A 17186-nucleotide genomic window follows, 5' to 3' on the forward strand; every position below is an offset into this window, starting at 1 on the left:
TTTATTTATTTATATTGAATAAACATCAGTTTCACTACAAATCAAATCGTGTTCTTTTTCTTTTTAAATGTGATTTATAAGTAAATAAAGAACATATTCTAATCTTTAAAATCCATAATTCAATGGAATGTTCAATTACTTTTAACACATAAACAATTTTCCCCTTTTCAGTTCTTTTTTTTTTTTTAATTAATATTGGATGAGTTTCAGTATAAATCATTGTGTTCTTTATTCATCTTCTTTTTAATCCAATTTTTAAGTTTTCTGTAAAAATTTCTGCTCATTATCAACAGTCTAAATGTTCCACATATCTTGCTTGCTAGGACCTCAGCAATGACGTCATTTTTCAGTTGATAGGCCATCTCTTACGATGGCTGTGGTTGAACATGATATCATGACTGCTTCTCAGCTGAAGATAACATGGTCGTTTTTAAGTCCAATGTAAGCAGGTTCTTATTAAATACTCAAATCTTACCAAATTTCCACCATTAATGATCATCACGGTATTGCCTCACTGGTCATCTGACACTCATTAATTCTTATCCTTAAGTGGCCGTTGAGCTTTGATAAGTGGTGGCTCTCTTGTAAAAACAAACAAAAAAAATACACTTAGATAAGCACCATAAAAAGCTTGATATGCCATAAAATGGTCAAACCAGACTTTGTCTTAATGTTTTAATTAAAAAAAAAAAAATTTTTCTTTCAGTTATGCCACAATGATGGTGAAATTCAAGAATTGGCCACAAAATCTTTGTCACTATTGGCACAACTTTTTGGAGGGGAAGACAAAGATGCTTTATCACAAGAAAATATGGTTTGTATTTTTCAGATTCACCCTTTGGGGGGGGGAGATAGTTATTTGGTGAGAAAGTAAAGTTTAAAAATTAAAAAAGATAAAATTTACTTAGTTGTTATCCAAAATAATAATGGTAATATTTTTCTATCTTTCCTGTTTTCTTTTGCAGGCATTTTATTGTCAAGTTTTGCAAACTGCTGATAGCAAAAGGCAAAAAGTTATTCTCCGGATTATTAAACGTTTTGTGAGTATCAATGTCACCTTTTCCACACTTCTGTGTACACTGTCAAACCCAATTTTCAATGAATAGATTTGGCCACCTCTCGTTGATGTGAATATCCTCTGGAAATGGTGGCTCTGGGTTGGTGATTTTAATTGTTTGATGATAGAGCCAATGTTTATTGTGTATCTTGCGAATGATCATATTTTTCATTGATTTGTGGTAAACTTTTTGCCTCCTCTTTCCTGGCGTTGCAGGATGAGTTTGAGGCAGAAATTAAAATAGGTAGCAACACAGTAGATTACATAAAAGGTTGTTTTTTTTTAGTAGAAAAAAACTATTGGTATAAAGTTTAAGAAAGAAATGTTTTATAATATAACATGAGTCAAGATAATTTGTAGTTAATACTGGGTTAGAGAATGCCATGGAAATTGCTAGAAAATCATTGTCTTTCTCCTTAGAACTGCTGAATATTGATGGTGAAGATGAATTTGTAAATTTTAGAGAAAATTTAGCACTACATGAGAAGTGTCTTCACTCGTTTGGTCATGTCAAGTACAATGATGGGTGGATAACTAGAGCTTGCATTGTGGAAATTGATGGCTTGTCTTGCATTGGTCAGAAATGAACTTTTATAGATAAAGGAAAAGCTATAGCAGATCCCACTTAGATGGCATCAAGAGGCCCCATCAGAAACTACTGCATGATCCAAACTCTATTTATTAAATGTCAATACAACAGCCGTAGTATTTTTTATCTGTTGATAGGACAGCCTCTTTCAGAATTAATTGAATCCAGGTCCCTGACTGTCAGGCGTATAAAGTCAGCCCAGTAAAATATTAACCTCCAGCACCCTTATTAGTGACATACGAAAAAACAAAAATAGAATAGAATAGAAAGAAAATTTAATCATCTCTAGTTACTGCTCATACAAGACTGCCAACCAAGTATACAGCATTTTCTTCCCCCTTTGTCAGAAACATCACTCATCATTGAATATGAGAACTGAGGGACAAAACAGAGGAAACGAGAATCTCTGGGTTGCCAAAAACGCATCCACAATGCTTTTTTCTACTCTTGATGAAAAAACAAATAAAGCCAATAAGTATTATACTTAGTATAAGTTCAAAACTACTATTTTTAAAAGGAAAGTTTAGAGATAGGTCCCTCAATCCCAGGGTCACATAGTCTGCAGGAAAAAAAAAAACAGATGAGAAAAAAAATGCTTAGCTTAGTTTGGGGGTCAGGAAATAAAGAATTCACTACTGTCCATATCGGGTATTCAAGGCATTTTGGTGCATGCATGCTACATTATCGGTAGGGGAATGGAGTGCAGTGATTCTCACATAATAAACCATTATACAGTTAATTTCTTCTTCAGACTTCATACTTGATACTCTTAAGTCAGTCATCTTGACATCACGTCTGTTAAACTCCCAAACTGGGTTGACTTGTCCCAAAAAGTCAACCACTTGAATCCTGCTGATCCCTATCTACACTGCATCCTGTTTATGATGTGTTAATTTCTTTCTTTGGATATTTTTCAACCAACGTCCCCTGATTTCTGTGAAATATTAACAATAGGTATTAGACTGCAATAAATATTCCTTGAATTTTGTAACAAATGTTTAAACTTTTAGTAAAAAAAAAATAAATAAAATAAAAAAATTTTAAAATAAATAAATAAAAAAACTGAAAAAAACACTTTTTTGAAACATTTTCTTTTCCTTTTTTACAAATACTTTTTTACATGCTTATCTCAAGGGGTGCATAAATTAAAATTGCCTTTTTTTTTTACTTTTATTTTGTGCACAATACTCTTTTGATTTTTAAAAATTTGATACGTCTTTCCAATTTTCTACTTTTGCTTTGTTTTACTTAACAAAACCTAAACACTTTTTTTTTTCACGGATACATATTACATGAATATTTATACATATAGTTGTATTTTAGAACAAAATTACATAATTAAAATTAAAAATGGTTTTCTGTTCACCTTTTCAAGATAAAAATAAAAATCAATTTCTATTATTTTTTTGCACGCATATTTTTCTTCAACATTTGAACAAAATTAAATATGGCTTCCTTTTTTGCATGCTCAAATTTTAAAATCTAAATGAACTAAATGACTTTTCTGTTTTTATTTTACATGTTGTAACTTGTTTTATTTAAACACATTTCCAGCACATAAGTTTTTCATGTCAACACGAGAGAGATCTTTTGCTCTTTACCTGCAAAATTATAAAGTCCAGGACCTGTACAGAACAGCTACCCACTGAAAATTCTTCATCTCCAGGATTTGTACAGAGTAGCTACCCATTGGAAACTTTTCTGAAATTAAACATGGCTTTCAATTCAAGAATGTGTTTGTAGAGCTAGTTGTGTCTGGCTGTTTGTAGGACTACTTTAGTTTGTCTCTGTAGGGAGGACTACTTTAGTCTGTCCATGTAGAGAGGGCTACTTTAGTTTGGCTGTGTAGGGAGAGTTACTGTAGTTTGTCTGTGAAGGGATGACTACTTTAGTCTGTCCGTGTAGAGAGGGCTACTTTAGTATGTCCGTGTAGGGAGAGTTACTGTAGTCTGTCTGTGTTGGGAGAGTTACTGTAGTCTGTCTGTGTAGGGAGGGCTACTTTAGTCTGTCCGTGTAGGGAGGGTTACTTTAGTCTGGGCGTGTATGGAGTACTAAAGATGTAAGTGCCAGTTTGGACGCAGGTCTGTGTGATATGAAATGATCTCTAAAGATCATGGAATCATGTGGTTTCAAAGTATAAAGGTATTAATTTGCATATGAAAGGAGTGGCGGCCATAATAAGGATGAATTGTAGAGGAGAATGTGTCAAGTGTTTGGCAATGAAGAGAATGCATCAAAGTTAAGAAGTTGTGCTAATAATGTAAATGTCATTGGAGTGCTTTCAGTTTTTATCTTGTTTACATAAACTATCTGAAAAAAATATAAAAATAATGAAGAAGTAATTATTCCAACTATCCAACAATTTTATTTTTTTATGCAAATCATTCCAGACAAGGCAGGAAACCACTTAATGTAAGGAGAAAAAATAGTACTTATCAACGATAAATGTTAGATTGAAACAGATTCTGACCCATAAAACAGCAATTCTTCCTTTTTTATCAGAAACATTGCTCTGGAAATGTGAGGACTAAAGGGCAAAATAAAGGAAGCAAAAAGGCTGTCGAAAGTAAACCCAAGGTCCACTTCCTACTTCTCTTTTCTACTTATATATTAAACTAACCTGATTGCCCAGTATTGATCAGGTGTTTGGAGGTGTGTGTTGAGAAAAAAAAAAGTGGTAGTAGACAGGCAGTCTCGAACCCATACCGCAAAGGAGGAAAAGAACATGAAAGAAAAAAGTGATGTCTTTGCCATTGCATCCATCACCAAACCGGAAGTGGCGAAGGTTTAAATTAAGGTTAGTCAATTGAAAAAAAGTGATGATTTTCGAAAATATTGGCAAAAAAAGCAACCCCTCCTAGTAGAAAAGTGCCCAGTTGAGGGTGAAGGAATTAATGTTTTAGCCAATTTTTAGATATTTGTCGTCCAAAGGGTTGAAATTCAAAACAATACTGATCTCGTGAAAATCCGTCACCTTTGTCGAAAGTTTTAGGCAGACAGACATACATACATACATACATACATATATTTAAACAGACAGGTGAGATTTATATTATAGATAATACATTGATGTTTGATATGCGATAAAACTAATAAGAATACATTTGGTATTGGTTAATAAAACAGCAACCAGTAGTTATAGTTGTTGTTATGTTATTAACATTATTCATTCATTACGTTCGTATGAATCAGATGATTATTGTTGACATTTGTTCCTCTGATATCTTTCTAGTAAGAATTTTTTCTAGAAAGATGTTAGATATTTACAGAAAGGACTACATGCAGGTTGCCAACATCCCTAAGTGAAAGTGTTTCTACGCAATCAATTGGATTTGAACCTGGCACACTCAGGTTTTCAGTTCACCTCCTTGCTGTTGTTGTTTCTGTTGATCAAATCAGACTTCTCCTCGGAACCTAGAAAAGTCATGCTTCAGGATTGTTTGATCTGTATGCTATTTGTAACACGTGTAAGAGAGTAATGGTAGTTGTGTACTTTGTAGTGCACGTCAGTCGAGGTTCTGACCTCAACAATCAGTTTGACAGAAACTGGGCTATTTCGATGGCCTTTTTGTTGTCAGATTGATGCAAATGTTTTTAGTAACTCTAGGAAGTCCACTCTCCCAGGCCTTACCTCCTGGCTTTCGAGAGGAGCAAGTTTATCGCTTGTTGTCTGAGGCGCTCTCACCGGTAAATGCCGATGGGTCTAGATTTATTTTTGCAAGAGTGCTTCTTTTGGGATGCTGGTTCATTTCTCCTCTTGCCAACCTTTTCTCATATCCCCTTATAGTATGAGAGAAGTAAATACCATGTAAGAGAGCAGAAAGACCTAACAGTTACAAATTGTGAAAAGTTTGGCTCCGTATACAGGGAGGAGTAGTGGTTTCACAAGTGACAGAATAATGTTTTTATCCTCACTCCATCGATTCTGGATTGTGCTTGTCACACACCTGTGTGCAGGTTTCGATTGTGAATTTAAATAACATAACAGTATGTAGTTTTCTACAATAAACAAAATGTGAGAATTTCTATTTTCAACTGAAGATGACTACATAATTTCTGAAGTTGAAACGTTATTACAAGTACAAAGAAACTTGAGTCAAAACAATTACATTAGTGATTACTACACTACCACCTTACATTTATTAACCCTTATCCTTGAGTGGCCTCCAGGCCTAGATAAATGATGACTCCCTAGTAAAAAAAGAAGTTACGTTGTCAGGTTGGGTTGTGTGTACATGTCACTAATATCTATAGTGGTTCTTCACTAATTGAACTCAAGCTTATTATGTTGCAGTTAAGGTGTGTGTTCTTAACATTTTCTTAATGTATAATTAGCTCTTAATTCTTTAAACCTTTTAACCCTGCCATGAACGTTAGTGTTTCTTTCAGTGTGTGTGTGTGTGTGTGTTGACATATAACACGAATACATAAACGTGGCATACCTGGCTCTGCTGAGTTGATTCTCTTGACAAAGAAGACACGTGCAAGATACTCAAGATGATGGGTTGGTTTTTATATCTTTTTATTCACTCCCAGGCATGACATTCAACAGAGTAATCATCGACAATCTTTACTTGGGCAGCTAGTTCTTACACATCCCACGTCTGAGACGCCCCCCCCTTTGAGAGGAGACCCCTTTCAAATCATCTTCTGTTGACGTCCTCAATCCAACTCCTCTATTTTTCCAGCTAACTTGATCATGTGACAACCACGTCCTTCCGGGTCAGCTATCAGACACTCTTCCAGTGCAATTGATCAGTCACCAAGGTTGATGTGACTTTGACAAATATATTAAAACACAGCTCATACCTTCTCGTTCACCATGCCAGTCAGATCAATAGATAAATAGAGAAAAAGATAGATAACTAGATTGATAGATACCTCAATAATACACATGGATATATAGATAGATCGACAGACAGATAAATAACAAATAATTTCTTGCGTTCCACAACTACATAACAAAAGCATACAAAGAAACTAGAGTCAAAACAATCACAGAACTGGACAGTTTTACTTTCTCTGTCAGTCAAATTAGATTAAAATCTTACTCTTTATCTTGTAATACCTTCTAACCCGACTAATTTTCTTTCAGATAACTGCTGATAAGTGCCATGCTGACCAGTTAAAACAATATGGTTCAGAGTTTCTTTCAGTTATTCAATCTCTTTGCCAGAAAGCCAGGTAAAAAAAAAAAACTTTTTTTTTAACAGAAAAGTTTGTACTTGTTTTTTTTTTTTGTTTTTTGTTTTCATTTTTCCCTCTATCTTAGCTCTTTGGACAAAAATGTGGACTTTCAGTACCTCTGAAATACGATATTTTAATGTAAAAAAAAAAAAAAATGTAATTTCAACCGAAAGCAAAATTTATAAAATAAAGTTAAAAAGTTCTAAATATAACTAAATGAAAACAGGTTATAAACTGTACAAAAATGTAAAATAAAACTACTTAAATGTGATATTCATTCAAAACAGACCTGAATACTTAAAAGGCAAGTATTTTGTTGGTCCGCTTAAACTTAGTTTCAAAAAGTCGTTGAAGCATTTCACTCTGCAATTTGTCTGCTTCACTTTTTGTTAACAACGTTTTTTGCGTTGGTTTTAGCTTCTCAAATTGTCGTATGCAATAATGGATTATAGAAGTTTTAAACTGTTAAAAAAATGAAAATGACAGAAAGTTGTTTTTTTTTTGTTGTTTTAATTAAAGAATCGTGATTGGATTGAAATTTTTGTTTCTTTTAAATAAAAAATTTAAGCCTCAGCCTCAGTTGATTTAAACTGTTGATAAAAAAAAATCAAAACAAGGAAATTGTTTTTTGTTTTAATATAATTAGCCACCGGTAAAAAAATTCCCAGTAAATAGTACAAATTACAAAACAACCCTGTTTAAATGCAAAAAAATAAATTAAAAAAACGTCCATCGGTAGGTATGTTCAAACATCAAAACTAATGGTTATGAGACAAGCTTCTAATCCATTCAACCAGAGCACTGATTACGAAATCACATCAAAAATTCTCGTATTTAAACTAATTCAGAGAACAATGATTGACGCATGCGCACATGTTGAAATTGTTTAGAAAGAGACGATTTTAGATGAACCCCGCTTGAAATAAAATGCAATAAAATTGACCATTTTTTTTTCTAATTTTTTTATATTATTTATCCGAGAGATCACTCTTTCTAATGATGTCAAATTGGTGCGTGTACAATGTGTATGAGAAAATTTTTTAGCAGACATACAAACGCTCAGACAGGTCCCCTTTATGTAATAGACTAGTGGGGGTACCCAGCGTTGCCGGGTGTGAAAAAGTTTCATGATAAAGGTATTAAGCAACGGAGCCCCCCTCCCCCCAAAAAAATGTTTCAAACAAAAAAAAATTAACCAACCCTCTAAAAAAATGTAAATAACAGCGAGTGCATAAAAAAAAACTGTACTGCTAAGATGAAAAGGAAGTGCAAAACAAGGAACAGTTTAGTCACCATGCCTGCTGTGACATATATACCTTGTAAAAAATAGCACAGCTGACGGTGAAAGGATTAATGTTTTGGGCCAATTTTTGGATATTTGTCGGCTGAGAGACTGAGCTTCCAAATGATACCAATTTTGTCAGTGTTGGTTGTATGTTGAAAGTTTTAGCGAGACTTACAAATATACACACTTACAGAAGTTTGAGATTTATATGTAACTAGCGGGGATACCTGGCATTGCCTGGGTGTAGAGAGGCTCTATGATAATGGTGTTGATCCACGGCGCCCTAAAAAGTTTCAAAACCCCCTAAAAAATGAAAATAGCAATGAGTGCCCATGTGAGCGCAAAAAAAAAATAAAAAATAATTAACGGAGCCCTAGAAAAAAAAAAATTAATCAACCCCCTCAGAAAAAAATAGAAGAAAGTACCCATGCGAGCGCAAAAAAAAAAAATAGTAAACAGGCAGGTAGGCTCAAACCTGTAACGCTAAGAAGTCGTCTCGCCCACGCGACTTATGACATCACAGGCGTTCAAAATAACATGTTTTATGCGTACGTCAGTACCACAAGGCGTGAATGATTTTGCAAAAATGTTGACAAAAAAGTGACCCATTCTTGTAGAAAACATCCCAGTTAATGGTAAAAGAATGAATGGATATTTGTCGGCCGAGAGACTGAACTTTTAAACAATACCAATTTTTTTTCAGTGTTGGTTGCGTGTGTCGAAAGTTTTAGCAAGACATACAAACATACATACACACTAACAAACAGGTGAGATCTATATAATAGATAGATGGAAATTTGATTTTTACTTATTCATCTATTATTAGAGTGTTCCATAATTTCATTAAACCTAAAAATATTTGTTTTTAATATTGCAATTTTGTTTTTATCTTTTTTTTTATGCGTAATTGTTTGCTTTCTTTTTCAGTTCCAATGCTGATGTTGCTATCACCTCGATTGCATCGGATATTCTGAAAATTGGAGGCGTCAGCAATCTTGAGTGAAATGGAAAAATGAAAACAAAAAAAACAAGTTCCAATGAACATTCTTGTGTATGTGTACAAATATACAGAGGAAGCGGAAATAATGCAGTGATTACCAATGCAGACTAACAGAGTGCCAGGTTGTCGTCCAGTCAGGGCTACTGCATCATTTTCACTAATACTCTTTGAAACGATATGAATTCATCTCCCTAACCTATGGATGAAATAGTAGGGTAGACTGAACTCACAAACATTGATAGGAGTTGATATTAGAGGAAATCAAAGCACTGACATTCATACAAACGGAAGAACTAAAATTATAATCACAACACTTAAGTTTCAACATACAAAACTAAGATTGCACAATTCATGAAAAGAAAATGATAAAAAATATGCATTAGGTTCCTAAACAACAATAATCTAAACATCAACCAACAGTTGGAATAGAAAACACAGAACTGCTACCGAACTGAGTATAAAGCAATCAGAATTGTATATAAATATCTAACAAACATAGGTACTTACTCTACACATACATGTCTATTTACAAAGTAGAAACTGACCCTCAATGCACCTTCTGTGATCAACTACTCACAGACAAACATATTCTTATCGTCTGAAAAAATAGAGATATACCTGTCAAATATAAACAACATACCAAATGACAGTGACAACTGTTGAACATTATTATGCTGAACAAAGATCATACAATTCATGAAAAGAAGATTGTAAACAATATGAGATAGGTTCCCAAGCAACAAATTTTCCAACAAGAGGCAAACCTTAAACTGTTATCTGACTAAAAATAAGATGTCGTATTAAGCAGAGTCATAATTGTATATAAATATCTAGTACACAAGTGTACTTGCTCAAATTAGAAACTGCACCCTCTGTGATCAACTACTCACAAACATATTCTAATCGTCTGTAAAAAAATATATAATTATATCTGCAAGAAATAATATTACATACCAAATGCCAATAAAAATTTTTACATTTTCTTATGCAAATTACAAAATTCAGATCATTTTAAAGAAAATGGATATGGTCCTAAACAACAAATTATCCAAAAATCAACCAATCGCTTGAAGAGAAAATACAGAACTGCTATCTAATTGAAAACAAAATATAGTATTAAGCACAGACAGAATCACATATACATACTTAAATCTAAAACACACATACTTGCTCAAAGCGGCAGCTGTACATTAATGCATTTTCTGCAATCAACCATTCATGGTTGTCAACCATATTCTAAATAACCGTAAAAAATATAGGTATACCTGCAATAAACAACATTGCATGCCAAATGACAATAACAATTCTTACATTTCCTTATACATATTACAAAACTAAAATCATACAAAACATTCAAACATAATCGTAAGCAATAAACAATATTGGATATGTTCTCAAAATGAATTATCCAAATAAATCAACAGTTGGGAAAGAAAAAGGAGAAATTACCATCAGATGAAAAACATGACATAATATTAAAGACAGAATTGAACATACACATATAATGGGTACATGCTTAATCACGGGAAGCTGCATCTTGGTTCAACTTCTGCACTTAGTATCAAATATATTCTAATTGACTGCAGAACATCTAGGAATATCCACAACAAATTCTATCAACCAACTAACCTCATCTTGCTGTTCAAGAATGTGTATAACTTTCAAATAATATATTACCTAAAAAAAAAAAAAAGAAAAAAAATCTACCTACCTGCTCATACAGGAGAAACCAAATATATAATTCAATAACTTTTCAGAATTTATGAAATAACTTTTTTAAATAGCACATTACTGATACGGTTGATATGCTATATAAAAGAAAAAAAAATCTCCAAATAACACCTGCAGCCGAGTAAGTGTCTGTCATGTTGCGTACTTGTAAAGTCATAACTAGTTTAATGAAGAGCGGGTTTTGTTCTACACTTAAAATAAATTCATATGTGGAGATATGAGCTGGACAGTTCTCTTCCCGATCTAGCTACTGCAAAATGCAGGAAGATTTAATAATCATTAGTCCTCAATGTGCTAAATCGATTATAAAAAAGGTTTTGTGTTATGAAAAAAACTTATCTAAAAAAAATGAAGTTCTGCATACAATTCATCAGAAATTGGGTCAATGCACATGGCAATCCTTGCTAGTCAATCAATTAAGAGATCTAGCACTATTTATACATATAAAACACTATAAAAGGTGACCTCCTTGGGTTACCCATTGAGCTTGGGTTATATTGTTTAGAAAGTGGCTGGATGGTGGAGGGATAAAGCCAGTTCAATTAAAAAACGTAAAGGCAACATTCAAAATTAGTCTATTCAGTATATGTCCCCCTCATTCTCTCTCTGATATATATAAATAAAAAAAGTGAAAATGTCTGAGGACGACTCTCAACCTATATACTCAACAAATTTTTGATCGACAGACTTGAAATGCAGTATGTAAACTATTCAGACATGTGGAAAACTTTTTAATCAGTTTTCATCCAAATAAAAGGGTTTCTAAGGGGTCAAAATTGAAAAATTGGTACTTGGGTTCATCAGATTTTTATCTCTTCACAAACTGTTTCACTACTGTGCATGTGTGAATCATTCACATGACAGCTTCTTTATGTTAATAGGTAGGTTTGGAAACGGTTTTTAAAGATTATGGCAAGCTGACCTAATGGTTATTGCACTTGACTCACTGCTTTTAGGTTTTGATTTTGATCTCAGCTAGAGTATTTTTTTCTTTTTTTGCTTACAAGAAGTGAATTATTTAGAAAAAACATAATACTTGCATGCACATGTCTCAGTTTCTTTCCTTTTTTTTACTCCATTTTTTTTTTTAAAGGAATTTAATGTTACGTTATTTAATGCCGGATACAACTGCGCTAGTATATATATATATATATATATATATATATATATATATATATATATATAGAGAGAGAGAGAGAGAGCTATGATTAAATAATATTAATGTATGTGATATTAATTAATGTTTACAATGGACTATTCCAATCATTTGTTTTATCGTTAGATTAATTATCTTTGGTTGTTAATAAACAGAAAGAGAGAGAGAGGGGAGCAAGAGTAATAGAAACTGTATAAAATAAAAGTGGGAGGGAAGGGTCAAAATACTCATGAGAGAGGGTGAGTGTACTCGATAGAAATTTAATAAATGATGTGGAATAAATTGAAAATGATAGTTAATGAGAACAATTATTTTTTTCAAACATAATTCTGTCTGAGATCTAAAGAATATTTTATTATGTATTTTATGTGATTTAAAATACATAGAAAAAAAGCCATAGACAAACAAAGTTTGATTAACTCTGCTGGAAAGGCTAGAAAGAAAAAATAAGCACCAATCCCTGTCCCATCGCCACAATGTTGCATCCCTGTGCCTGTTTTAAAGTATTTTAATGGAATATGCTTTAATGAACTCATCGCACTTGTACCTCTGACTAATCTGACAAATTACAAACTCTCGCCCCTTCACTGTAGAGATCCATAGATGCCAGAAAGCCTTTTACTCTAAAAGCTTCTTCCCTCGGACTGCAAGATTTTGGAATTTCCTCCCTGTTACCTTCTTCCCTGACTGTACTGATATGCAGAAGTTTAAATATAATGTAAACTGACATCTCGCTCATCCTCTATAAAAACATGGTCTCAAATAGTTACCCGTTACATCTGAGTGGCAATATGCCTTGTCTGGAGTGAACATGACTAAAGAAATAGAGAAGGAAAAAATGTAAAGTGAACACAGTGTAATCTGGAGGGAGAAATAGAAGAGAATTTAGTATAGTTTTCTTGGAGAAAATAGCAATTGGACATCCGGTATTAAACTGGGAGAACAAATAGAATAAAAAAAAAGGGAACCCTTTGCTACACCTGACTGAAAAGGGATTTATCAGGAACCAAAGAGAAGGAAAGAAGTTGGATGAATGAGAGAAAAAATGTTAGAAAATTGATTAGTTTTTACCAATATTAAGAGAACAAAATTTGATTAAAAACATGAATTTTAGTCTTTTGGCTACAAACAAAGTGTAGTATCTGTTCTAACTTTGACTATTCTGTCCTCAATCAATGAAGGAGAAGTCCTTCTAGACTGAGCCAATTTTTAGTTTTGTGCCAGTTCAAAGTGCTCTTTTATCCACATTAAAATCTGACCTGATGCCTCTTCCCTTATGGGGAGGCAAATAAATATGAACAAACTTTGATTAACTCAGATTTAATATAATAATAGATTATGTATTAATATTGGATTAATGGCTTGATGTATACCATTGCATTCCATGCTGTTGTTTATGTGTAGTTTTATTCCTATGAGATCTATTGTGTTAAATTACACATTAATACATTTTGGAACAGGTATGAATTCACAATCCTCATTCCCAGGTATAAGTAAAATAGTGATTTGTGTTTAACTATTTACTATTGTTGACAATAAGTATTGTGTTTTTGTATTAAATGTTAAATGTCCCAAAGAAATATTTTGTCAAACAGAAAAAACCGTATGAGATCATTCGTGATCAAGGTGATCTCCATCTTTAATCCATCCACAAAACATCTTATTGAATGAGATGAAGCTAACATGGCCTTATTTATATATTTATTCTTTGTTTGCTTTTTTAAAGTTGTTTTTCCAACTGGACTTTATGTCTTTCATTTTTTTGTGTGTGTTTTTTTTTTATCTATTTTGTAAATTTTTTTTTTTTTTAAATCAAGACTTCAGTTTCCTATTTTTTTTTTTACATTGAAAAAATATGTTTTCCATATATATATATATATTTTTTTTTTTTTTTCAACATAGTTATCATTGTATAATTCTATAATTAAAATAACTACTGGTGCACAAAAACAAATGTAACATTCTTATAAAAAATTGTTTTTGTTTTTTAAATAATAATTTTCGGCAAAGCAAAACCATGACAAATAAATGGAATTATAGCTTTGAATTGTTGTGAAAAAAAAAAAAAAATGTTTCAGTCCTTTCAATCTATCATTATTTTTCTTGTCAAACTTACAAATAGTTTTATATTATTTAGTTTTTAGTTTTACTAACCCCACACATGATATTTATTTTATTTTACTTTTTATGGGTTATTCTAAAAGTAAAGCCTCCTATTCTTTTTTTTTAACTTAAAAAGTTGAAGAGCTACAAAGATGGGAGTGTTACTATTAAAATAAGTGAACTTTTGTGTCCCAGAATTTATTTTTCTTCATACACACCACCATTCTCAATACCCTTTTACCAGGAATTCACTGGCACACATCCATGACAGGAGTTGTTTTCTGAGTCTCACACCGTCAATATCTGCAACAGAGCGATATAACTTTCAAGTCATAAATGCATAGGTTCAGTCATCATAACAATGCAATTTGCAATTCCCTCTGATCCATTTGGGAGGAATAAAAAAATAGGAGGCATTACTTTTGGAAGACCCACCATATATATATATATATATATATATATATATATATATATATATATATTCTTTTTTTGTCCAACATATATATACATTTATGAACGTATATATTTTTAACATACACACTCACACATATGTATTTTTTACTGCATATATATATATATATATATATATTCATCACCAGATCATGAAAAGCAACTGTTTGAAGGGAAAGTTGATATATTGTTAATAAGTTGTGATGCATAATACAATTGATTTGATGTACCTATTTACTATGCCTCCCCACGGGACAGAGTTAGACACCAGGGTCGTTTTTTAACGTGGAGAAAAGGTACAAAAATAAAAATTGTCTCAATCGTGAAGGATTTTGATTTGATGTAATCCAATATATATATATATATATATATATATATTAATGATGAGACGATTCCAATATTTTTCCCGATTCCGTGCTAAATTCCCGAGTCCGATTCTTTATAAATCTCTAATTATTTAACTATAAGATTGGTATTTTCCCCGATCTTCATAAAAAACACATGTTTAATATGAAGATATTTTCCTAAACGTCAAAATACACTTGTGAAGATTGATCTATCGATTTTACCTTTACTGATATTATAAAATCAATAAATGTTTATTATTTTATCATTATCGCCAGCAATGGAAGATTTTACTTTACAAAATCAAATAAAAAAAGACAATTAAAAGAATCGTTTCGGCATTGGAAAATAGGCATCAGTTTTTCTGATTCTGATACCCCCAAATGTTCCGATTTTTTCTGATTCCCATTACACTAATATATATATATATATAACACACTACAGACTACTAACCTCAATATATATATATATATTGAGGTTAGTAGTCTGTAGTGTTATATATATATATATATATATGTTCTGAATGAGCAGAAAGAATCGTACGAATAAAAATGATTTTTTTTAGAACAAATTTTAAATATCTATTAAATTATATCATAGTAATATACACAGTTGAACAATTAACTTGTGAATTGAAAGGAATCTAAATAATATTTACATGATTGTACAAAAGCACACAGGATACATATATATAAAATATTTGAGAATTATAATTGCTGTTCTAAACCCATCAACATGTATGTTTACATGTATGTATAAAAGACACTGCTTCATAGTCATTGGCTGTATTGATGTACATCAATGTGTGGTGCATGTGCACAACATCTTAATAAACATTTCAATAAACAATCCTATAAACAGACTACTAACCTCAACCCAACAAAATGTCCCTTGCCGACAAGGAGACGTAGACACAAACATACTTTCAGTTGTGCTTCTTTGTTGTTGCTTCTGGCCATTAGTATTGTGGACGCTGCAGTATATATCACCAGAATCAAGTTGCATGCACATTGACATAATAACAATTTTTTTTATTCCAGTTTACGATTAGCTTTATTTCAATCTTCAAACACTTTTGTGATCATGGCGACAGTGCCAGGTTCTCTTGCTCCCAAGAACAAACTCTGACAATCTTGTAGACTACATGCTTGAAGGTCCATCATTCATTCCCATGATTGTGACTAACTCATTCCCATCATTATCTACATGACCAACTGTTTTCTTTGGTCTGGAGAACTCTGACCTCTTTCAACTCCAGACAATTGAATCATTTTTGATGTTTGAAATGAGGCCAATAGTTGTTATTGTCATTGACCTATTATTGTTTGTAAATTCTTTATCTATCAAATATTTCTTTATTTGTTTTATAAACTGCTTATTCTAACGTTCCTTGAGCTTAGTTTTGAAAAATGTATATTTATCTGGTTAACCTACTCTATTCTCTTACCATAGGAACCTAATCTGTTAAATTGCTTCACTATAGTTTGCTGTTAAAATGAAAATATATTTAATAAGTCTTTAGAAATATTTACAAAGGCAAAGAAAACTTATAATAAAATTGTACATTTTTTATGTGTTTTTAAAATCATTTAATATATATATATATATTAAATAATTTTAAAAATATATATTTTTAAATATATATAAATATTTTTAAAATATATATATATTCAGAGTGTTTTGAAAATAGATGGCATAGCATCAGAATTATGTAATATGTATAAATAATGAAAAAGTTATAAAATATAATAAAATATAGGTTCAGAAATGCTTAGTTTCCGAGTTATATTACCATTGAAACAAATACTGATCAACATACTTTCTTGTAAACATCTAACACAGACAATGTTTGTGACAATGCATTGTTATGTCTACATATGAGATAAATAAATGCTATCCCTATAACAAAATCACAAGCAAAATATTTCTGAGCCTGGTGTTGTCACATACATCAACAAAACCATGAAAAAATGGCACTAAACAAATGTTAAAACCATGGAGCTTAGAAAAAGATTTGAGCATCATGATCAACTAGGGCTCTTTTGATTGCCAACATGGGGGACTCCATTGACATCTTGCAAACATTGGCGTTTCTTATTTCAAGTAACAGAATACAACAGACCAAATAGTTGTAAGCAAATATGATCAGCACAAACCAGAAATCATGTGGAGGAAGAATTCAACCACATAAGAAATTAGACTAGTAATGGGGTGCTATTACAAAAGCAACATCTCCATGAAGAGGCTCCTTTTATGTATGTAGAACATCATCTCAAGGTTATG

General features: G+C 32.0%; 1 protein-coding gene across 2 annotated transcripts in view; it reads left to right on the top strand.

Annotated features, from left to right (window-relative positions):
• The window catches only part of LOC145292060 (serine/threonine-protein kinase ULK4-like), a 125082-nt gene extending 114250 nt beyond the window's left edge, over positions 1 to 10832 (top strand). For both annotated transcript variants that reach the window (XM_080138108.1, XM_080138107.1), the window contains 4 exons: positions 707 to 814; positions 966 to 1040; positions 6742 to 6830; positions 9046 to 10832. In XM_080138108.1, coding sequence (XP_079994234.1) covers positions 707 to 814; positions 966 to 1040; positions 6742 to 6830; positions 9046 to 9121 — 348 coding nt within the window. In that variant the 3' untranslated portion in view covers positions 9122 to 10832. The remainder of the gene's footprint in view (positions 1 to 706; positions 815 to 965; positions 1041 to 6741; positions 6831 to 9045) is intronic.
• Positions 10833 to 17186: the final 6354 nt, after the last annotated feature.

This window comes from Euprymna scolopes, chromosome 13 (genome assembly GCF_053919585.1).
Source record: "Euprymna scolopes isolate OS-2025 chromosome 13, ASM5391958v1, whole genome shotgun sequence".
NCBI lineage: Eukaryota > Metazoa > Mollusca > Cephalopoda > Sepiida > Sepiolidae > Euprymna > Euprymna scolopes.